Source organism: Rosa rugosa, chromosome 6 (assembly GCF_958449725.1).
Source record: "Rosa rugosa chromosome 6, drRosRugo1.1, whole genome shotgun sequence".
Lineage (NCBI taxonomy): Eukaryota > Viridiplantae > Streptophyta > Magnoliopsida > Rosales > Rosaceae > Rosa > Rosa rugosa.
The window spans coordinates 42,233,772-42,257,416 of record NC_084825.1 but is presented as its reverse complement, the minus strand read 5'-3'; the positions used below and the strand labels follow the sequence as shown (position 1 = coordinate 42,257,416).

At 40.3% G+C, this 23,645-nt stretch overlaps 1 protein-coding gene across 1 annotated transcript; it reads right to left on the bottom strand.

Annotated features, from left to right (window-relative positions):
* Positions 1-10,597: 10,597 nt before the first annotated feature.
* LOC133718033 (GTP-binding protein SAR1A-like) lies at positions 10,598-12,163 on the bottom strand. Its single transcript, XM_062144824.1, has 2 exons — positions 11,522-12,163; positions 10,598-11,049 (listed from the first exon to the last, which is right to left on the bottom strand). Exons 1-2 carry the CDS (start codon positions 11,543-11,545, stop codon positions 10,807-10,809), a joined length of 267 nt encoding a protein of 88 aa, XP_062000808.1. The 5' UTR covers positions 11,546-12,163; the 3' UTR covers positions 10,598-10,806.
* Positions 12,164-23,645: the final 11,482 nt, after the last annotated feature.

Below are 23,645 nucleotides of genomic sequence, written 5' to 3'. Positions count from 1 at the left end.
TAGACCCATGACACTATGGTATGTAATATTGAAGGATTAAAATATTCTCGAATTATTTTTTTAAAACACCGATATTAATTTTCAAATATTTCCTATATTTTTTTTTAGTATATTTTTTAGTTAATTATACAATTTTTGTCGATATCAATATCTACTCGATATTAAATTTTATTTTTTATTTTTTCAAACTATCGATATTTCTATAATTTTTGATATTTTAGTCATTACTAATATAACTCTCGGTATGAAGATATCACAGATCTGGGTCTCCATGGCAGACCGCAGACATCTCGAAGAAGCCTGAAGTTCTTTCTTTTTCTCTAGAGGAGAGAGATGAGATCTGATTTACAGTGACCATTTCTTACGGTTGAAAAGTCAAACATAACGGTAGAAGGGACAAACGAAGTCCTCGGTACAAGTTGATCTCCGTGTTTTCCGGATCTCACCTGGAGGGTGGGGACTGATCACTGATGGGTATCGAAGGAAGTTTCCTACATCATTGCAATTTGCACTCATTGTCTTGGTCTCTTGGTGCGGTTTGACTATAAATAATAAATTATAATTTTATAAATTATAATTTACTTTAAGTGAAACATTTTCTTACAAAAAAAAAAAATATTATCATCTCATGTGTTCGGTAAGACTATCAAGATATTTAGTAGTTCTTTACCGAATAATCTCTTCGAGTTCAGTCTTTAATCTAATAAATCTACAACGACAAAATCATCAAAATTTTTTACCAAATACCCACCAAATATATTTGGTAGACTTTTACCAAATAGTGTGATAATGCTCGGTAAAGTATTACCAAACAAAGTGTAAGTTATGAGTCAAGAATCACAAACAATAAAATTTAATAATGAATGTAAAATGAAGGTATTAAGAGTTTAAACATGAATATTGAGATTGATAATGAAAACATGATATCAGTGTAAATGTTTCATATGATGTAATAAATACAAAATAATTTAGCTATTGATAAAATATTATTTATAAATTGTATTTTGCATTATGGTGTATTGATCTTTTGTAAATGAAGCAAATGTAGAAATGTAGAATGAAGAAACTGAGAATAGTTGCACTTATTATCTATAAAAATCTTGTACCAATGATGTTTTGGAATACTGGAGTACCGAGTGACAAATGAAAAGCGTGTGGAGCCATCGATTTTGTTTTTCTCGATGGAAGAGCCATTGATTCTGTTTGTATGGGCTTGGTGTGAACAACTTGATATACTATTCCACGGTGGAAAATTGGAAACTCTAAGATATCTTGCATGTGATCTATGGTATGAATGGTATGATGACATATTTTTAAAGTCAATCTTTTAATAATATTATCGAAAAAGATCAATCACATTTTTTTTTTTGATGACAAAAGATCAATCACATGATTGAGGATCTGAGGTATCATCAATCTTACCCGTATATTACCTTTCGAAAAAAAATCTTACACAGATATATTTGTTATTTAAGAGAAAAGAACATGTCAATAAGAATCAAGAGAATTTATAATCATAAACGACTTTTTTTTTTGAATGAAATTCAACATTTCTCAATAATAGTCTCAAGCTAGAGCAGTACATTACATACCTTTCCACTGCCTTGAAAAATAGAGGGCAAATCAGAAAACGTGGTATATATATCTAGTACCACTCATTAACGAACATCAATGCTCACTTATTCTAAATAGGCCTATTTTACTATGATCGAAACGATTGCATAGTAAATAAGCATAGTACATAAAAGACTTAAAAGGAAGGCTAAAGAAAAGCCTTATGAGCCCATACCCTCCACCAGGATCCCATAACCGAAACCCTAGTAAGCTAGAGCCCGCCTGTTTGGTCCAAACTTGGGCCAAAATCCACAAACTTGACACCCAATCTATTTTGAGCACCCAAAATGATCTGGGCACCCAAAGCTTCCCAGAATTGGGCTGCAACATGACCTGGACCATACAGCAGATTTGGGCCGCCCAATCGAGTTGGGCCTCGAAACTGATCTTGGCACCCAACCCAGAATGAGCATACCCACTCCTGCTCTGATCACTGTCACGGCCTCCACCTTTGCCGCACATACAAGATGCAGGCCATCTCGTCTCCGACCCGGATCCATGACCGAATTCAGATCTCGCAAAACTCTAATCCAACACCGAGAATCATCAAGACTTTTGTCCACCTTGAGACGCCCCCGACGCGGCCGAGACCGACCACCGTCATCAGACTCTTCTTCCTCTACAAGTTTGCTTCGGCGAAGAACAGTCGGCCTCACCATTTTCCTCAGATCCCAGAGCTCGATGACGCTAGAACAAGGCCTTCTCAAGTTCAAACCCGAGGGCCAGCCTCCTATCCACCCCCATCTTGAGGCAAGTCGGAGATCCGATTCATCAGAAACGGCGGATGCAGGAGCACCATACCGCCAATTGCAGCAAACTTTACCCGCTTCTAGGAGCAAGCCATTGTTGCCGCTTGGAGGAAAGCGCACGAGGCTCGTCCTTGGAGGTCTGCGGCCGACGCCTTCTTGATAGTTTCCACCTCTCTCCCCAACGGGTAAAGAGTTGGCATAGATTGAGAAAGTGATTGACGATAAACATCGCCATTGAAGCCTCAGCCTAAGGCGGCTAGGGTTGAGAGCCATAGCATATTGAAAAAATCTCTCTAATCATAAACGACTTTGTGGGAGGTTATGAGGTAAATCTTATACATATAATCACCAATTCGAGTCTCTCTCTCTCTCTCTTTTGAGTTTATAAAACGCATGCTAAGATGACTATTATACATTTTTCTGCTACCTTCGAACTAAACAGATCAAGAAGTTGTATTAAGAAAACTATAGTGATATATAGAGATAGACCACCTATATTCGAACTAAACGCTCACTTATTAAAACAAGCCTATAACTATGAAAATTCAAGAAATAGCATATAGGCATAGCACCACACAAAAAAAACTACATTTTTGTCCTGCCCATCAGGCTAAGGCTAGGAGAAGATAAATCCAACCAACAGATAGATTCTAATTCGGGCCTAAATACAGCCCAAAGACTTGGCCACCCAACCATTGTTGGGCACCCTAAGAGCAAGTCCACCCGTAGTCAAGAAATGTCAAGGTCGAAAAGTCAAGACGTTGACCAGTCAAGTAACTGTTCACTGCCACTGGACGTGGGTTTCTACCCGTTCTGTTTCTTGACCAGTTAGTTTTACTGTTCATTGAATATATATATATTTTTTTAAATTGGAAAATTGAAATAGATTTGATGTAAAAAGATGGTAATAATGGAGATTTATGGATAATTAATGTCATAATTGTGATTGTTATAGCTTTTCGAATCGATTTTATTTTCGAAACGAACGTTATTTAGGGGGGTCTCGAAAATTGACTTTTTATACATACATAATTTGGAAAAACTTCCTTCATGAAAGTTATAGAGATCGTCGATACGAGTTCGTGTATGTGTGGAACGCAAAAATCGGAGTTAGTGTGAATTAGTTATGAATTTTTGAAAATTTGAAAATTTTCTATAAATTGCAAAAATTTCTGCCCCTTTTTCATAAGGACAGATTTTTCCTCTTTTCTTCACTTTCACCCCTGAAACTCTATCTTCTCTCTCCTCCGCATCTCCTCAGACCCGCCGGGTCCCGACCGACCCGAGTTTTCCGGCGTCGTCGTGTGTCCTCCGGCCGCGGACCCGGGCCATACGGGCTCACCTCAGCTCGCTCGTCCTCCCCACGGTGGTGCCTCACCTCACCACGCAGCCCAGAAGGAGATCGAAGGCCTCCCACAGCCGTGCGACATGACCCGGCCAGAATTCCAGTTTTCCGGCATCCTCTCGGGGACTGGGGCAGATGCGGTCTGCTCGCTGGCGCTTCCTCATTCGTCTGTGTCCTCCACGCATCCTCTCCTCCTCGTCTCTCTCTGCGTGTCTGTGGCTGACGTCAGCCACGTTTTCTTCTGGGTCGAGCTGGCAGCCGGCGAGCCTGGGTCAGGAAATATGTCAAGGCTTTGCCTTTTTTCTTGGCCTCGGTCAAGGAAAGCCAAACCTTGGCTGGGCAAGATTGGGCCAGTGGAGGGATGATTTTCCCCTTGCCTGGTCAACACATCATGAATCCTTGCTGGTGCCCGGTCAAAACTACACCGGTGGAGTTGCTCTAACCTGGCAGCGGCGTATGACTTCCAGCCTAGCATCTAGCCGCCGCCGTCGATGTCAGGATTTTACCATCGTCATCATCATCATAGCTGCAGCCACGATGGCTTCCCCTCGCACACTAGTAGCGCGCCTCCATCTGTCTAAAAAAATCTTGGTTTAATACCAAGCTCAGGCCATAACCAAGACCGAAGAGGAAGTTGTAGGCCGCCGTTGAGATTCAACCGTAACTAAATCTCAGAAACACCATGACCATCACCACCACAGGTTGCAGACCCTTGCAGATCTATGTGTGAGAGAGATTGACAAGAAAAAGCAAGAGAAGAGGGATGAAGACATCCTAGATTTGAGTGGCCAAAGCAGCTATGATCGTCACCGCTGCATGAAGGCAGCGATAGAATTAGCGCAAGGAAGAACACCTTTAGAGAGAGAATAGGGCTTCTCATCTTTGGTACTCGTACGAGTCATTGATATATGGTTATATACAGTTAAATTTGATATTGAGGTTGATTTATTTTATTTTAGTCTATATCATCTATAATTTTTATGTATTTATGAGTGGCCAGGAAAAATCAAGCAAATTTCGAGATCCTCCCCTCGGATCTCACAACTACTAGCACCGGCTGATAGCTAAATTAAAAGCTATTGATTTTCCTTATTCTCCTGCAAATATGTCAATCGTAGTATAGAGAAATAAGGGTCTCCCGCAGAGGATTAAGTTAAACTAAGTGCTTCAACAAGAGTCACAAAAACGTGACTGCAGTTCCTACTGAACAGCAGTCAAAAGACAAACTACGAATCTAACCAAAACAACCCAGAAAAATATGAAAATTTACAGAGACGTACTAGACACACAGGCGTCCAGCACACAAAATTTGGTGAATTTCGGAGTTGATTTGCTGTGGAAATAAAATACAGAAAAACAGAGAACAGAAAGAAAAACGAAATTGAAGCAGATTTGAAGTTGGTTGATATCAAGATAATGAAACTAGCTAGGAAGGAAGTATCCACCCCCAACAATCACACAAAACACACTTTGTCCAATTTGCTACCAATTAACTTAGTTGAAGACGCTCAGATTGGCTCGGTACGCTTGAACACAACCTATTACCCTTTCTTACTTTGTACGCTAGGCAGGAAGTGCTCTACACCTAGACTATTCCCAAGCAATGCAACCTAAAGGTACGTTTATTAGATTAAACATGCAGAGATCATTAAGTTTGAAAAGAGTTTGAGCAATCACTAGGCATCGCAAATAACTTAGAGCCTTGCTAAACCTAGGGTTTTGTTTACTTGCTAGTGAAAACTACCAATTACTTCTCTAGATAATTTGAGGAATCCAACTATTGATCCAGGCATCAAACAATCAAAGTATTAGAACCCTAGCATGCATACTAAGTAGGCCTCCAAAGCATACAAACATAGAATTCATCAATGAGAAATACGGTAAACAAAACCTCAACTTTAGTAATTAGAAAACAAATTGAATGTCAAAGCATGTTATGGATCATGTCTAGGGGCTTCAACTGCCCCCTAACTACTGGAAATTTAGTTACACATAATGGAAATCAAAAACACAAAGGAGTTCATGGAGGAAGAAGACAACAAAAATCAAAAAATTGGAAAATACGGATCAGCGATCGATCTCGGAAATTCCAACGATCGATCGTTTCTGGCAAGGTTGTAGTTCTTCTTCTTCTCAAGCTCTTGTGCGTCTCTCCTTCTTCGTATGTGAGATCCCCCTTTTCTTGAACGTCCAAGGAGAGATTTTATTCAGTTTGTAACTCTTTCCTTCTTTTCTTTTGGGACTCTCACTCCTTGATTAATGTTCTGATTGATTTAGGATTCATTGACATCCTTCTATCCAATAGGAGCAGCCAAGAGAATTAATTGCTAAATATCTTTTCCTTCATATTGCCTTAAGCTTCCTTGATTCATCAAGAGTCCACAATTCTCCATCAATTGCACATATCTCCTTCCTTTTGCTCTTATTTCTTTCCTTACTTCGGAAAACCTAATAAACATAAAAACAACTAAATTAACCAGAAAATAAGATAAACTAACAAAGTAAATATGGGAATTAACAACATTATTATCGCATAATTATGCTCCTATCAAATACCCCCACACTTAGGCTTTGCTAGTCCTTAGCAAACAAAGAACTAACTAGGACAAAAGACACGGACCTAATGTCTTCCAAACATCTCAGAGAACTTATAATGCCCACAAGTATGGTCAACAAGATTCAAGCAATCATATGTCAGAATTCACAACCTCACTTAAAAGCTAATTTATTTTGATAACCGTAGTGCTAAAGTTATAATACAAGGACAATCAAACTAATGCAACAAAGGAGAACCAACTTATTCATGGGTCAAACAAGCGTCAACTCAATTTCTCACAAAGATGCTCTCAATTTCTTTTCACTCATGATTTTCTGACTTGATGTATAAGCATATATTTCACTCAAGTTATATGTGAGAGGAATGATATAATAAGACAAACAAATAGCTCACATATGATAACAAGAAAGAAAGGCTTTTTCTGAATTTTTTTTTTACATATGATCCCACGATTGGAATGCCAAAACTCGGACGAAAGGCCAGTGACACCATATGCTCACCCCTCCATACTAGTCTCCACAAATCGAATGCACAACTTCAAAGATCAACAATGTCTTTATTCAGGGTTGTAATGGGGCCAAGGGTTAAGGTTAAAAGAAAGAAAGGATAGGAAATTCAAAGATCCTAAAGAACCTAGTGGGGCCAAGGCTTTCGATCCGGACTGCAGCGGCTGGGTTTCGCTCCAGACGGCGGTGAGTGTGCAACCCATACCGGGTTGGGGTTAAGTTCAATCTGTGGTGCGGATCGTCCCTCTCTTCTGGGTTGGGTGCAAGATCGGAGGCAGTGGCGGGATCACGGCGGCATTCTGGAGCTTGAAGGCTTGGGGCTGTGGAGAGAAGATGGGCTTCGCTGTTGTGCCTTGGCAGGATGTCCTTTAGGGCTGCTGTTTATTGGCCTGGGCCTTCACTTTGTCTTTTGGGCTAAGTGTTTGGACCTAGGGCTATAGATTGTTAGTAGTCTTTGCTTTCAATAACCCTTTTCTAGGGACTATGCTTGTTAGTTTTTCTTTCAGGCGCTAATGAGTGTAGTTTTACTTGGTTTATTACTATGTCCTAGGTTATCATAGTAATAGACTTGCTTTCATAAGTGAGAACTGGTTGTATAATGAATGGTCTAGTCCCTTTGTACCATGTGGTACCTGTAAAAACCATATATACATGCTCACAACATGTGCACAACAATCATAAAAGGGATCAAGGCTTACCTTCAGCAATCACTGTCATGGATTCCATCTTATGCAGCTGCTAAACACGATCACTGAATATGGCCTTCTGTTACTTACCAACTTGCTTCTCAATGGACAGAACAATATGCAAATACTTCAGTAGTAATCAGGGACCAATTCATCTATATATATAGGAGACTTAAACCTCAAGAAGCTTCCCATTAAAGCTATCCATATTGGTTTAGGTTTCCTAGTTAGATTCTTAATGTAACACTTCATTGTGGTCTTTCTTGCAGACCAAGAATTAGATTACTTACCTTAATGAATTGATACACTCTTTCATTAAGTTACTAGTATTGATTTACAGTTTGTATCCATGTTAAACTAGGTTTGACATTTAGCTAATCATCAATTACTTTATGATGATATGTGTTAAGTCCATATTTGATCTAACAATCTCCCCCTTGGACTCACACATATCATTCTCGATGATTTGCACCAGAGAACATCAAAACCTACTTAACTTACTGAAATGCGCGCCAGATGACAAACTCAAATCGAAAATCCATTCCAACATGGTCAGATCACAGTTACTTATGCAGAGCAAGAAACAGTATACATTTTAACAAAAATGCAGCGTTTCAAAACCACTAACACAAGCTCCTGTAATCCACATATGTCAAACCAGAAGTGATACGATATATGCTAATGTGTATCAACAAGAAGGCATATACCAGATCCTACTTATGTTTCTTAAACCAGAAACTCAAGCAAATTTTTCTGAACACTGATAGCTTAAAATTATTGCTTGAACCTTAACATCATGCTAAACATGATTTAAGCCACCTGATAGCAAGTATGATATTCAAAACAAGATGATAATTTCCAAAATAAAACAATAAAGCTGCAGCAAAATCATAACTGGAAATACCTCAAAAATTTATTGATAATAATAAAATCTGTCATTACAAATGAGTTGTGATAAATAAAACAAAAGATCACAACTGAAAAGCACAAGAACTTAGAAACATAGAATTTTATTTTCTCCAACTGGACTAACTCTCTACTGAACCTAAGCATCTAAATTAGCTAAAACTCCAATGCTTGCTGTATGCTTCTGGAATGCTGCTACTGACAAGGCCTTGGTGAAGGGGTCTGCTAGCTGTGAATTTGTGTCAATACTCAAAACAACTATTTCACCATGTTTTACTCTTTCTCTAACACTGTAATACTTTAGATCAATATGCTTGGAATTATTTGATCTTTTACTATTCTTGCTAAAGAAAACAGCTGCTTCATTGTCACAATAGATCACAAGTGTACCAGCCACAATGTGACTTAACACTTTCTTCCCAGCTACCCAATGCTCATGGCCTGGATTAGATTGAAACCTTAATAAAATCCCTACTGCAAAAGACAAGTCTGGCCTAGTGCAGACTTGTGCATACATGAGACTTCCTACAAGTCTGGCATAAGGCTTTGACTCCATATTTTCCTTTTCAACATCACTTTTGGGACTTTGCTTCTTGGTTAACTTATCTCCTTTGGACATGGGAACTTCTCTTGCTGCACACTTCTCCATACCAAATCTCTTTAAAATTTTGGTAATATAATTCTGTTGAGACAAACCAAGTAGTCTTTGTACCCTATCTCTTTTAATCTCAATGCCTAGTACATAGGATGCTTCTCCTAAGTCTTTCATGTCAAAATTCTTTGATAGAAAGCTCTTGGTGTCTTTAAGCAGTTTAATGTTACTGCTAGCCAAAAGTATATCATCCACATAGAGCGGTACCAGAAAAATAAAATTGTTCCCAACTGTCTTCAAGTAAACACACTCATCAACAAGATTTTCTGTAAATCCAAAAGTAGAAATCACAGAATCCATATCAAAATGAGCCACTAAAGCCATGATTATCCTAAACGAGTCTTTTGTAGAAACTGGAGAAAAAGTCTCAGTAAAGTCAATGCCCTCCTTCTGTGTAAAACCCTTGGCAACTAATCTTGCTTTATGTCTCTCTACATTGCCATTTGCATCTCTTTTGGTTTTGAAAACCCATTTACAACCTATAGGCTTCTGGTTGGGGTCAGGTTCAACTAATTCCCAAACTGCATTTTGACTCATGGAATTAATTTCTGCTTCCATTGCTAGCTGCCATTGATGAGATTCACTACTTTCAATGGCCTGATTAAATGTAGTTGGATCATTGTCCTCTGCACAGTCCATTTCAATTTCTGCTTCTTGCAGATAAACAATGTAGTCACTCTCTTCCCCCCTATAAGTTGGTTTTCTTGCTCTCTGTGATCTTCTAGGCTGAGGATTGTCAGGATTAGGTTGAGCTACAGTTACTTGATCAGTTACTTGGTCAGTTACTTGGTCAGTTACTTGACTAGGTACAGTTACTTGGTCATTTACATGGTCAGTTACGTGACCAGTTACATGACCAGGTACAGTTACTTGGTCAGTTACATGGTCAGTTACGTGACCAGTTACATGTACTTGATCAGTTACTTGGTCAGGTACTCGATCAGTGACTTGGTCAGTTACTTGATCAGTTACTTGACCAGATACAGCTACTTGATCAGTTACTTGGTCAGGTACTCGATCAGTGACTTGGTCAGTTACTTGATCAGTTACAGCTACGTGATCAGTGACTTGATCAGTTACTTGACCAGTTACTTCTTGTTCTAAAGACAATGCTACACTTATATTCTCATCTGACACAATTTCCTCAAAATCTGAGGATAAATCCTCAAGGTTTGTATTGTGAACTTTTTCACTTAGAAACTTTACTTGATGTGTTTCAAAAATTCTAGGTGAATGATGAGCATAATATAATTTAGGGCTAAATACTGTTTAGTACCCTGTGGTTTGAGTTCAAAATCAATTCAGTCCCTGATCTTTCAATTTCATCAAAAACACCCTCACACTATCAATTTCTCATCCAATAGACCCTTCCGTCATGATTCCGTCAAATGGAACCGTTAAGTAGCTGATGTGGCATCCCAACTTGGCACTGGTGGGGCCCACATGGCAGACAAAATTCCAAAATAAAATTTCAGAATTTTTTTTTTAGACAAAATTGCAGAAAATTTGAAATAACAAATTCTGGGAATTTTTTATTTTAATTTTACAAAGCAGTGACATTGATTTTTTTTTTTTTTTTTTTTTTTTTTAACACAGGGTCAATAACAATTTTACTGAACAAACTGCCTAAGCAACATTGACAAAATGTCGAGCTTGCAAAACCCAACGTAATCGCAACATAGTTTTCAATTGTCAGTAGCCAACAACCAAGAATGAAATCACATCGATTCCATTCCTCATTCTAATAAACACAGATTCATAGTAAGCATACAGACCAACCAATTCCAGAAACTAACTACACAAGGCACTGCTCAGAACTTTGAACAACCAATTCGCAGTAATGTATTGAGAGAGCCACTTAAAACCATCGTAGGCATCCACAGGGTACACCATAACATCTACCTTTGCGTAGTAATCCTTCCAGACCCTGTGAGCAATCTGATGACCTCCCAAATCAAAGGCTTTGAACTTGATTTTGCCAATACTCAACTCCTCGGATGTGGGATATTGCGTAGGTTGATGCTGCACCAGCCTCTGAAACCAAAACAATAAAGCTCAAATTATATCACATAAACAACAATCTATTTCCAAACAAATTAGCATCCTAATACACACATGTAAGTATAATCCATCCTAAACACTGAACATTTTGGGCATAAACTCAAATCATTAACTAGGTGGATTAGGATTGTTTTTCTTGTATTCTGAGCTGCGGACTAAGCTGTTTGTTTTGATTAATTGCTGGTGCCGAAGAGATAAGTTTAGAGTTGGCCTAGTTATTAGTTTTCTGGTGCTCTCTGCTTTTATGCTTTGGAGTATGAATCTGTTTCAGCTTCAAGCTCCCAACAGTTTGTAAAGCTATTTAGCTTTTAGCATAAAAATTACAGATTTGGTAAATCTAGCTTAACTTCCAATTCGTCTCAAACATAAAAGAAGAATCTAATCTATGTATTGAAATTGAAGTAAAGGAAAAAATGGAATAGGAATAAGGGGATGGGGGGCTGACCTCATCTTTGAGCATGTGAAGCATGGTGGTCTTGCCGGCATTATCGAGCGCTAGGAATAATTAGATCTTGGCCTTCTTCTGCCATAGACCGAGGGAAGTGAGCACGCCGTAGAACCAGTCGAACAGAAACATGATGACGTACGCGGATCAGAGCGGAATGGATCGGATCGGATCGCACCGTGCAAGGCGTCCGATGACAAGCCCTCATCTCTGCAATTCTGAGAAATCAAAAATTGCAAAAACCCAGAATCAATCCTCATGGACTACATCCAGATTGACGCCGATGAAGTCCCGATGACTAGAGAGAATACCCAAACTCAAGATTCCGATTCTGATTGCGATAGCCTTATCTCCGAATCGAATTCGTGTTCTTCTAAAGAAATTGAAGTTGATCAGGATTCCGAGTCCGATTGCTAATCGGAGTCGCCGGTTTTCGATCTATTTGGGGCTTTCACGACAGACGAAATGATGACTAGAGTGGTGGGTATGGAGCGTGAGACTTAAGAAGAGCTTCGTTTCCGGTATGGGAGCGACCGACGGAGAAACCGTGGTGAGATTGGTTGGTTCGGCAGATCTAAGGATGAGATTGCTGAGAAACCGAGGAGAGAAAGAGAGAGAGAGAGAGAATCAAATTTGTTATTTCAAATTTTCTGCAATTTTGTCTAAAAAAAAAAATTCTGAAATTTTATTTTGGAATTTTGTCTGCCATGTGGGCCCACCAGTGCCAAGTTGGCATGCCACATCAGCTACTTAACTGTTCCATTTGACGAAATCATGACGGAAGGGTCTATTGGATGAGAAATTGATAGTGTGAGGGTGTTTTTGATGAAATTGAAAGATCAGGGACTGAATTGATTTTGAACCCAAACCACCGGGTACTAAACAGTATTTAGCCCTATAATTTATAACCTTTAGATTTATCTGGATAACCTATAAAATAGCAACTAACTATCTTAGGATCAAGTTTATTCAAGCTTGGATTATAAATCCTAGCTTCTGCATGACATCCCCAAACATGGCAGTGATGAAGACTAGGTTTCCTTCCACACCAAAGCTCAAAAGCAGTCTTTTCTATGGCTTTGCTAGGTGTCCTGTTGCAAATTTAATTTGCAGTTTTTAAAGCCTCACCCCACAGAAATTTAGGCAAACCTGTTGTACACATCATACATCTAACCATGTTCAAAAGAGTCCTATTCTTTCTCTCTGCAACACCATTCTGTTGTGGGTTATAGGGTGTTGTCTATTGAGCTTTAATTCCATTGTCTTGTAAAAACAAGGCAAATAGACCATTTTGTTGGCCGGATTCAGTGTACTTGCCATAGAACTCACCTCCTCTATCTGATCTTACTGTTTTGATTTTCTTTTCTAGTTGATTTTCTACTTCAGACATAAAGATTTGAAAGGCTTTCAATGCTTGTGCCTTTTCTGAAAGTAGATAAATATAACTGTATCTAGAAAATTCATCAATGAATGTGATAAAATACACATTCCCATAGATAGTTTGATGCCTAAATGGTCCACATATATCAGTGTGTATGAGTTCTAATAAATTTTGGCTTCTATATGCAGTATTCTTTCTCGTATTAGTTATTTTTCCCTTAAAGCATTCAACACAGTCTGTTAGATCAGAAAAATCAAGTTCATTTAGGATGTTGTTTTTCACCAAAATTTTCAGTCTCTCTTTTGAAACATGGCCGAGTCTTCTATGCCATAAAAATGCAGACTTTTCATTTAGTTTGGTTCTTTTAACACCTGTTAAAATGCTAGTACTGTTAGTGTTATTTTTAACAAGTAAAATTTCCTGTTGAGCCATTGAACAATTTAACTGTAAATAATCATTCATAATAACACTAGAACCAATTTGAACAGAATTTTTAGAAATAAGAATTCCATTACTATCCATAACAAGTCTACAACCAGATTTTACTAAAAGAGAAACTGAAACCAAATTCCTTCTCATGGAAGGTACATAAAAAACATTGTCCAAAACTAACAATTTTCCTAATCCTAAATCGAGCTTTAAGGTTCCAATAGCCTTGACTGCCACTCTCATGCCATTGCCTACACACAGGTTCACTTTATCACTTTTTGGGATTCTCCTCCTTATGAATCCCTGCAAGGAATTAGTAATATGAATAGGTGAGCCTGAATCTATTCACCAAGACTGTGGTTCAACATTTATAAGATTAATTTCTAAAGAAAAAACTGTATTAGAAAAAATCTTACCCTTTTTGGCTAACCAATTCTTATAGCCAGTGCAGTCCTTTTTCATGTGTCCTACTCTTTTGCAAAAGTAGCACTTGAACATGAATGGCCTGTTTTTCTTAGTCACTGCAGCTGTTGAACTCTTAATTATGGCTTTGGTAGGCTTAAGCTTATTCTGGGGCTTTTTCCTTTTAGGCTTCTCAATGAGGTTAATGGTTGTAGCAGGTTCCTTTTCTTCCTTGATCCTAGATTCCTCATCCACACAGATGGATATAAGTTCATCTAGAGTCCAGTTCCCCTTTTGAGAGTTGTAACTGGTCCTAAGATGACTAAAACTGTTAGGCAAGGAATGTAGTGCATAATGCACTACCTGCTCATCCCTAACCCCCATCAAGAGTTCTCTGAGTCTGCCATTTATATTGATCATCTTCATAATATGCTCTCTAACTCCCCCTGAACCCATGTACTTTAGGTCATGAAACTCCTTGGTCAACCTAGCTGCTTCTGCTTTTTCACTTTCTTTAAACTTAGCACCTATGAGTTCCAAAAAATCTGATGCTAGCTCAGGTTCTTCTATACTTCCCCTGAAAGTCTTAGACATAGAGGTACGAATGAGGTTCTTAGCCATTCTATTGGATCTATGTCACTTCTTGTAAAGATCAGTGTCCTTCTTAGTGCTCTTTTCAGTTAACTCTTCAGGTTTGTCCTCAGTGAAGCAATAGTCTATATTCTCATGCATTGCATTCCCATATAGTTCTCTACAGAATCTAGCCAAGCTCTATAGTTGGTTCCAGTTAACATCAAGACACTGTTCAAGTTCATGTAAGAGTTACCTAAGGAGCAAAACAAAATTCATGTGAGTTCTCAATTTGTAAAGAAAATAACTTTAAGTTTTCTGTGTTTTATTATGCTTTTAGCAACCAAAACAAGAACAGTTCAAGAAAAGTTCATACAGAAAACCTAATATATCATCCATACTTGCATCCAGTCAGTCCATACATAAAAATAATATTAAGCATCACTTTTGAGCAGAAACTTAATATCCTGAAGTTCTTTATCAATATCCCATGCTTAATCAAAATATGTTATCCAAGGAGATTCATCCACATCTTTAGACAGAAGAAAAATTTCCAAGTATCCAAATATATTTTCATAAAGCATGCATACTGCTGTCTTGCATTCTAAAACCACACTTGACCACTTCTTTGGAAGATAAAACTGAAGCATAGTTTTAAAACACAAAACACAATTTCAGTTTTGTTACTCGATCAGGTACTTGATCAGTTACCTGACCAGTTACTTGGTCAGTTACCTGACCAGTTACTTGGTCAGTTACTTGGTCAGTTACCTGATCAGTGTTTTCTGCCAACATCAATGAAGAATGCTTTGTGCATCATAATCACTTATGCCAACAGAAAACCACAAAACTCATGAGCTTTTAACTTTATATTCTATCCAGATTCATCCTTGTAAGAAAATAAGCTCTTGTATCTATCAACTTTAACAATGTGTAAAAAATTCTGGGAGATTTTTGTTCTTCATACAGTTTTACACAATCACAGATACAATGCAATATCATCAATCAATTGAACATGCATATCAAATCACAAATACACATTCAAACACAATTGTTTAGATTCCAAGAAACCACAGAACAATCAAGAAATTGTAAATTTCATCCGGTCACCATCTATTCTAGCCTAACGCACGCCGGGAATGCAACTAGGGTTCTTGAGCACAATCAAAAATTAATAATCATGCTATGAATCGAAATCAATTTCACAAAAAAACCTGTTTTTGCTTTTTCCCCAAATTGCTGCTAAAAATCACAGCGGAAGCTTGAATTTGTTATCCAGATGCAGCAAAACAATTCTCTTGGTATCTTGATTCACAGCAATCGAGGTTTGAATCCATTCTGAGATGAAAACACCTCAAACACTTCCGAATCCAGTCCCATACCCTCTTCTTGATCGAAATTGATCGTTGTAGAACAACGGTCCTTTGTTCTTAAGGCTTCGGGTCGGGTTTTGGGCTTGGCTCTTGTGTTTGCTGCGACTGGTTCAAGAGATTAAGTAACTTACTTTGATCAGGTACCTGACCAGTTACTTGGTCAGTTACCTGATCAGTTACTTACTTGGTCAGGTACCTGACCAGTTACTTGGTCAGTTACCTGATCAGTTACTTGACCCGTAAAGCAAAAACCCTCCTTTTTTTTGTGTGTTTGTTTTGCAAAACTCTAAAACGATTTTCATGCTAAGCAAAAACTGAATTCATATTTGTGAGCCTATGCTCTGATACCAATTGTAAAAACCATATATACATGCTCACAACATATGCACAACAATCATAAAAGGGATCAAGGCTTACCTTCAGCAATCACTGGCATGGATTCCATCTTATGCAGCTACTAAACATGATAACTGAATATGACATTCTGTTACTTACTAACTTGCTTCTCAATGGACAGAACAATATGCAAAAACATCGGTAGTAATCAGGGACCAATTCATCTATATATATAGGAGACTTAAACCTCAAAAAGCTTCCCATTAAAGCTATCCATATCGGTTTAGGTTTCCTAGTTAGATTCTTAATGTAACACTTCATTGTGGTCTTTCTTGCAGACCAAGAATTGGATTACTTACCTTAATGAATTGATACACTCTTTCATTAAGTTACTAGTATTGATTTACAGTTTGTATCCATGTTAAACTAGGTTTGACATTTAGCTAATCATCAATTACTTTATGATGATATGTGTTAAGTCCATATTTGATCTAACATTACCCCCACAACCTCTTGTCTATCTGCAAATGGTAGCGGAGGGGTATGTAATGGCCATTCTGGCCTGAGATGTCTTAATGACAATCATTTATCGATTGATTCAAAAAAATTATCATCAATTTGGCTAAAATTAACAGAATTGATCTACTCATAGGGACCTAAAAACTGAACGATCGAGATCCCAATATGTGACGAAAAAGTTAGTCTAATAAGCTATTTCTTAAATTGGCCAAAAAAATGGAACCCTCACTTGAAAGGCTGTGTGTGTGTGTCTGTATAAGAGGGACTCCTGCGGGTAATGAGAAGCTTAAAAAATGAAGCCCATTTCTTTGAAATCCTGCTAGAGTCATCTACATTAACATTTGCAGATTCCATGGCTGCCCTAGTACTTTCCCGTTGGTCAAGAAACGATTTATTACGTAGATCCAATCAAAACACGACGGGGTTTTTTCCTAACTCTAACAAGTAAGCAAGTTCTTTCAGAACCTACTTCGAGATTTGTCTTTTAAGCCTAAGTCAGCAATGCAGCTCCGTCAAATTTTTTTTTTTACTGTTAAGTAGAACATGAAAGTAATAGGAAACTTTTTGGTAGAGGAAGAGACAAAAGGTGTCTTATGTGTAAAGTCCTGATTGGTCACTAGGGAATCATGGGCAGCCCTTGCTGACCAGGGCTGGTTAGCGAAGTTTTGTCCTAACTTTTTTATACAAGAGATTATAGAATTGATCAAACCAAAAAAGAAGAGACAGAGGAATCGCTTTTTATTATCTAAACAAGTCTTTTATTTTTTTTCTTTTGCACACATACATTGATTCATTGAATTATATGTTGAGTCATATCTTCATCCCTTTTTATTATCTAAAAAAGTTTTATGTTTTTCTTTGGCACACATACATTGAATTATGTGTTGAGTCTTTCATATTTTAAAAAGGGGCCTTGACCAAATGCCCAATTTTGATCCAACATAAACCCACTTACTCCACTAAGAGGTTTTTATTCCCACTTACCCATTTAACAACTAAAAGACTGTTTTAGACAAAGTTCAATTAGAAAATTACAAGCATTGCCACACTCATTCTTCTCCTATCTCGGACACCGGCCTCTCTCTCTCTCTCACAAATTCCACTCTGATTTCGACTTTTGCCGGCGCTCGCATTGGGATTCGCGGTGATGATGAAGCGGCGACATCACAGAGAGGATCCGAATCGGATCCTGCAGAACCAGACTCCTCGACCACCTTGTTCCATGGAATAGGATTCCGATCGATCTGCAAGTACAACCATTTTCAGAAGCAAGAATCTACCGAGCACTGGCAACAGATCAAGGAAGCCACCGCCTCTGTGAAAACCCGAAACAAAAGCGAATCTCGTCCGCCGAGTCAATCTAAAACTCGAATTCTGCACAGCCACCACTCTGATTTCTCCACCGGCTGAAGCCATAACTGAAACAAAGCTCTAATCGTCATCTCATTCACAGTGAAAACCCCAAATCCATCAGAAACCGACGACTCTGATCAACTTCAATTTCTTCAGAAAAAAAACAGCAATTTCTTAGGACTCGGAATCTTGATTCGCAATTGGATTGGCAGTGAAAAGGCTGCCTCCGGTCCCGGTCGAGCCAATCACCGGTGTCTTCGTCCCCAGATCGGGGGGAGGGGGGAGGGTGGAAGGCTAAGTTTGCTCCGATCTGGTGCCTAGAGCAATTTCTGGGTGGCCAATTTTTTATTTTAGTATACTGTGAGCTCCGAGAATGGGGAAGGAAAAAAAAAAGTGAACTTGTAGAATTGAACATATAAATTGATCAATTGTGCCTGTAGTGTATTCATTTTGATTTTGGGAGTTTATGCAATTCACTGGAGGGCAATAATATGATTATTGGAGGGTCATAATATGATTATTGAGGGCAATAATATGATTATTAGGAGGCAATAATATGATTATTGGAAGGAAATAAAAAAAGTATTGGGGGGCAATAATATGAGTATTGGGGGGCAATAAAATCAGACGCCGGAATCTGATCACCAGTCCGGTAGCCGGATTCGGGATTCCGGTGACCGGTTGCCGGATTCCGGTGATCGTTTGCCTGAATCCGGTCACCGGTCGCCGGAGTCCGATCACCGGAGTCCGCGGCCGGCCACTGGTCACCGGAGTCCGGCAAGGTCTCCGATGACTTTTCTCTCTAAGTCACTGTTTGGACCCAAAATGAGCATTTTTGTTTGACAAAGCGTGTCTTGGAGAAATTGAGCCAATATCAGTGGCTCACATATATATTTTCGATAAGTTCAAAAATATATTATTAAGAGGCTAAATAAGGCCTACCAAACATGGAAATGAAAAATCAACTTTAGCACATTTTCCTACTTCGGCTAGGAGAAAGCGAGCTAGACAAGAAATGAGGGATGGCGGAATAACTATCCGAACTCCAAATGAGTTGAAACTTTCCAGATTAATTCTAGACATCCAATTGATCATTTCTTATGAAGAGTGCCAAAGCTCGTTCGGAGTGGAAAACCTTCAAACAAACAGTCCAATTTTCTGCAAATGCAAAACTTGGAAACTGGACCTGTAAGAGGTCCAGCAGCATTTCCGGCCCAACCACATGGAAATAAATTCTGAAATTTTACCACAATAATCTACATTCATGGTGGATCATTTCATATGAAGAAATCGAAGGTTGAATCTGAGTTCTTAGTGGAGATAAAAATTGAGAGATAAGGGAGCAGAAAATGACTTAAACCTAACAAATTCCATTAAGTGTTTAAGTATTCAAACCTAACATTCCATTAATGTTTAAGTGCTAAAACCTAACCCATTATGAGTTGTTTAAGGCCAAATAGTGTTTCTTGGTAGCCTATAAATAGAGGCTACAACATAGAACAATTCACTCATTCATACATCAAAACATCTCTAAGATGATCTAAGTTCTCTCTAGAGCAAACCTCTCTAAGAGCAACTCTTTTCCTTCTCTTTCTCTTATAGGTGATCACACTCCTAGTCCTAGTCTTCTCAGAAGCCGACTTTCAGTGCCACCAAACCCTCTGTCAACGTGCTTCGGTCCTAGTCTCCTCGGGAGCCGACGGTAGTGCCGCGACCACAACGGTTACAGAACCAGCCAAGCAAGGGTAACGCCCTAGCAACCCAGCCAAGCTAAAGTCACGCTTTAGCAAGTTCTCTCTACTTCCCAGTGGTTCTCGCTCTGCTCGATCTACAACATCGAGTATCGATTGTGATTTTCAAGAAGCTCAACAAAAGTCCTCGCCACGAGGCATAAAGAATCCCACGACGAGGTTGGTGCTCTCCTCGTCTACAATCGCTTGATAGAAGTCAGGTCAAGGGACACCCCCGACGACCGCACCCAAACGGTGCTGGCACGCCCGCGCAAGAAAAGAGACTGTTGACTAGCTGCAACAAAATTGGAGCCAAACATTTTGGCACGCCCAGTGGGACAAACTGTGAGCTGTAAATCACACCACTATTAAGAAGTTGAGGTTAGTAAGGGGTTGTGAATCATAACGGAATAGGTGAAGTCTCTTTTGTTAATATTGACCTAAACTCCTTATTGGTGCCTAATTCAGGTCCCTTAAGGTTAAGGGCGGTTTTTATTAACACTTGTTGAACTGTCTTCACACTTATGATCTTTCTCATCTTAGTAAGAATAGCCTATGTGAAATGGTGTCTAGAAAGGGGACAACGTTCATAACAGGTTATTGAATCCAGAAGTGCGTACAAATGGGCCTAAACCACTATGTGGGAGTAGTTCATGCCAAAATGGATTCTGCCTCTTTTGATCGCCCTCCCCCACCTGGCCATTTTAGTAAGGTTGCCCAAAGGATTTGAAAGAAAGTTTGTGTCTAGGCGACTATACTTGGGCCGCACGTCTAAACCTTGATTCATAGTGTCTTATTGAATTCAGCTACTTTCAATTCAGACTTCCAGAAGCCATTGGGAAGTCAAGCGCAAACCCTTATCAAAAGGTTTACGTTAACTGCCCGAAACATAAGACCTCCAGTTACAGACCGCACTTGCGTGCAGACTGTCGTGGTCTTTTAGAAGAATTAGTAATTCAAAGATTTTCTCTCCACACGCCATCAACAGAGATGACGACCGAACGAGGAGAAGGTCAACAACCCACTACTGAGGGCGAGGCAGTTCTCACCGCCCAGCCTAATGAGGCCGGAAAAGCGTCTGATACCACCAGGGTGGCTGAGGACGAGGTGAGAGCGGATGTTTTTGTACCCATCCCTATCCCAGAAAACGCCAGCCTGGAAGCGCAACTTAACATCATGCGAAAATACAATAGTACATTCTGGGCAAAGACGGCTAAAAGATTCGAGGAGCAGCGACGAATGTCCAACAATCTGATGACGAAAGTCAGGCTGGAGATGGAGCGCAATGCGGAGCTGTTGCAAGGGCATATAGACCACACGTCACGACAAGCCCAGGAGCAACATGAACAGCTCGTGACCTTGATAAATGCCCAAGCTGCGCAGACTAAGGTCGTTCTCACAGAAGTCGCGGCTAGTCGCAGTGAGGGATACAATACCGCGATCCAAGTTGCCATGCAAAAAACTGAGATGGATCAGGCAAGAGATGTCCTGAATAAGGTGTTAGGGGACCCCAATGCTATTCTAGGGTCCCTCGGCCAGTCTACAGGGTCAGGCAAGTACATACCACCAAATGCTCGAGAAAAAGCAAGCGGCGGCAGTACAGCCACATCCGTTACTGCTGTATTAGTCAGAGGTAAAGAAACTACTGTGGCAACGGGTGGGAAGAACAACGCCGCGTCATCAGTCACGCAAGGAACCAGGACTTTGAAAATCAATGAAGGGGCCTCTGTTGGTCATAGCCTGTTTCCTCAATATGACAGCGACGGAGTTGAATACGTGCACCACGATCCACCTCCAGCAAGCCATTATGGTATCGACTGGGTTGAAAGTCCAGCGAAGGTCACCACAGCCACAAAGGGTCAGCCATCAGTGGGTTTTATGTCGCAGACGTCAAACCGACACAAAATGACCCATGGAGGTGGCATATCTTTGGTTAATCAGGCTTCACAGGCGCCACCGCTGATCTGGCCAGTTGATGATACAGTGGTTCACCCACCTCCTCCTGATCCAAGATATATAAGGAGAGAGGAGGTAGAAGCAATGATCAGGGCCGCGAACCAGAGGCCTAACCTGGAGGAGGCCTACCAAGGGCCCTTCCCACCGCATATTACACAAACACCTTATCCTAGGGGATATAAGAACATTACATTCTCTACTTTCTCGGGAGAGGAAGTCGAAAATGCCGCGGCCCATTTGGTTAGGTTTCGAGTACAGTGTGGCCAGTACCAGAACGACGATAATCTGAAGTGTAACATCTTCGCTACTTCTTTATCGGGGTCTGCCTTCACCTGGTTCACTAAGCTGCAACCGGGATCAGTTGCGAGTTGGCCCGCGATGGAGAAGCTGTTCAAGGAAACCTTCGGGACTATCGAGCCGGAAGTAGATCTGGCTTCACTCACTCAGATGGCTCAGCAACCAACTGAATCCGCTGTCATGTACCTACAGCGCTTTCAGATCCAGAAAGGAAAGTTGAACGTGATTCTGCCGGAGAAAGAACTGGTGAAATTGGCAATCAAAGGCTTAGAGCCCCGCCAACGCAAAAAACAGCATGGAAGCATGTTCAATTCCATGGGGGAACTGATCACAGAAGTAGGAAGTTTCGAGCACTTGCTCAGGGAGATGGACGCTATGAAAAACGCCTCGAAGGGGACATGCATCCCAGGGAAACGCCGAATAGTGGCTGCACTCAGCCATCAATCTAGTTCCTTCAATCCTTACTACAAGAGTGAGGAATCTAGTACAGCAGAGGCTGATGAGTCTGAAGAAGATGAGATAGCTGCCCTGGAACTCACCGGGAAAAAGGCTTCAACGCTAAAGCAACTGAAACTGTGCAAAGAGCCGGTGAAACTCAAGTCGGTGGTTTTCACCAAACCAGAGTTCGCAAGTTATACTTACGACGCGAACAAAGCGCATGAAATCTTGGATGAAATGATCACCGCGAAGATGGTGAAAACCGACTTCGGCTCATTTCCCAAACCAGAGCAGCTAAGGGGGAAGAAATACTGCAAACTCCATAATATGTGGAATCATAATACAGCCGATTGTGTTAAGCTGAAGGATCATATCCAAATCTGGTTAAATAACGGTAGTTTGCAAGTAGAGGCACCGAAAACAGCAGCAGCGTTGGTGGATCTAGATCCCTTCCCAGATACCGGCATCAACATGGTGGACGTGGCATGGGGTGAAAAAGATCAGCAGAATCAAAGTCCAGACCATGCGGCTAAGGATTTGAAAAGGGTTGGAGACAAAGTCATGAAGCGGGAATCAATCCAAGACTCGTTTACCCATCGTCCTATGCTCGCGGTGCAAGGAAGAATGTGACACTCAAGCCCTAGATGAGGAAACATCCCAGACTGTCCGCTTTGGATCTCTGCCGCCAATACGGTTAGTATCATCCTCTAGAAACTTCCAACCGTGCAGCCCAAGAGTATACAAAGGTTCAGAAACTCTTTCTCCAAGGGACTCAAACTTATTCAAAAAGTTGAAGACCGCGAGGGAAGAAGAGCAAGTAGATAAGCGGCAAGGGGTTTTAACCAGACCTTACATTCCGCCAGTGTCGACGTCCTCCATCAAAGAAGGGAGATGGTATACCCAGAAGAAGAGCAAGGCAGTGGAAATGAGCTCTTCAAGGAAGAGAAAACTCCAGCGGAGATTTGGAGAAGCAAAGCGAACCTTAGAAGCGCTGGATCAGGGGTTGATTAAACCATCGCAGTTGGTGAGATCTCCAGAAGAATACCAGAGACAGGTGGAGGCACTGACCTCCAAAAGGTTCATCGCCCCGCGGGTTCTCCAGCAGCTTCCTAAGATGTCGCAACGGGCTTCAAAAACCAGCGCTCGCCAGAAGGAAAGTCAGGAGAAGTCCCTAGCTCCTGCGAAGCGAGAATCGCCACCAACCCGCAAACCTAGCGTTTGGCGGAGAATATCTCTCGAAGGAAGAGATAGCGAGCCTTCAATATTTGACAGGCTGGGGGGCAAAGACAATAGGTCCGCGACTGTGCAGTGGAGGCGTAAGAAAGTTCAAAGCTTGGTGG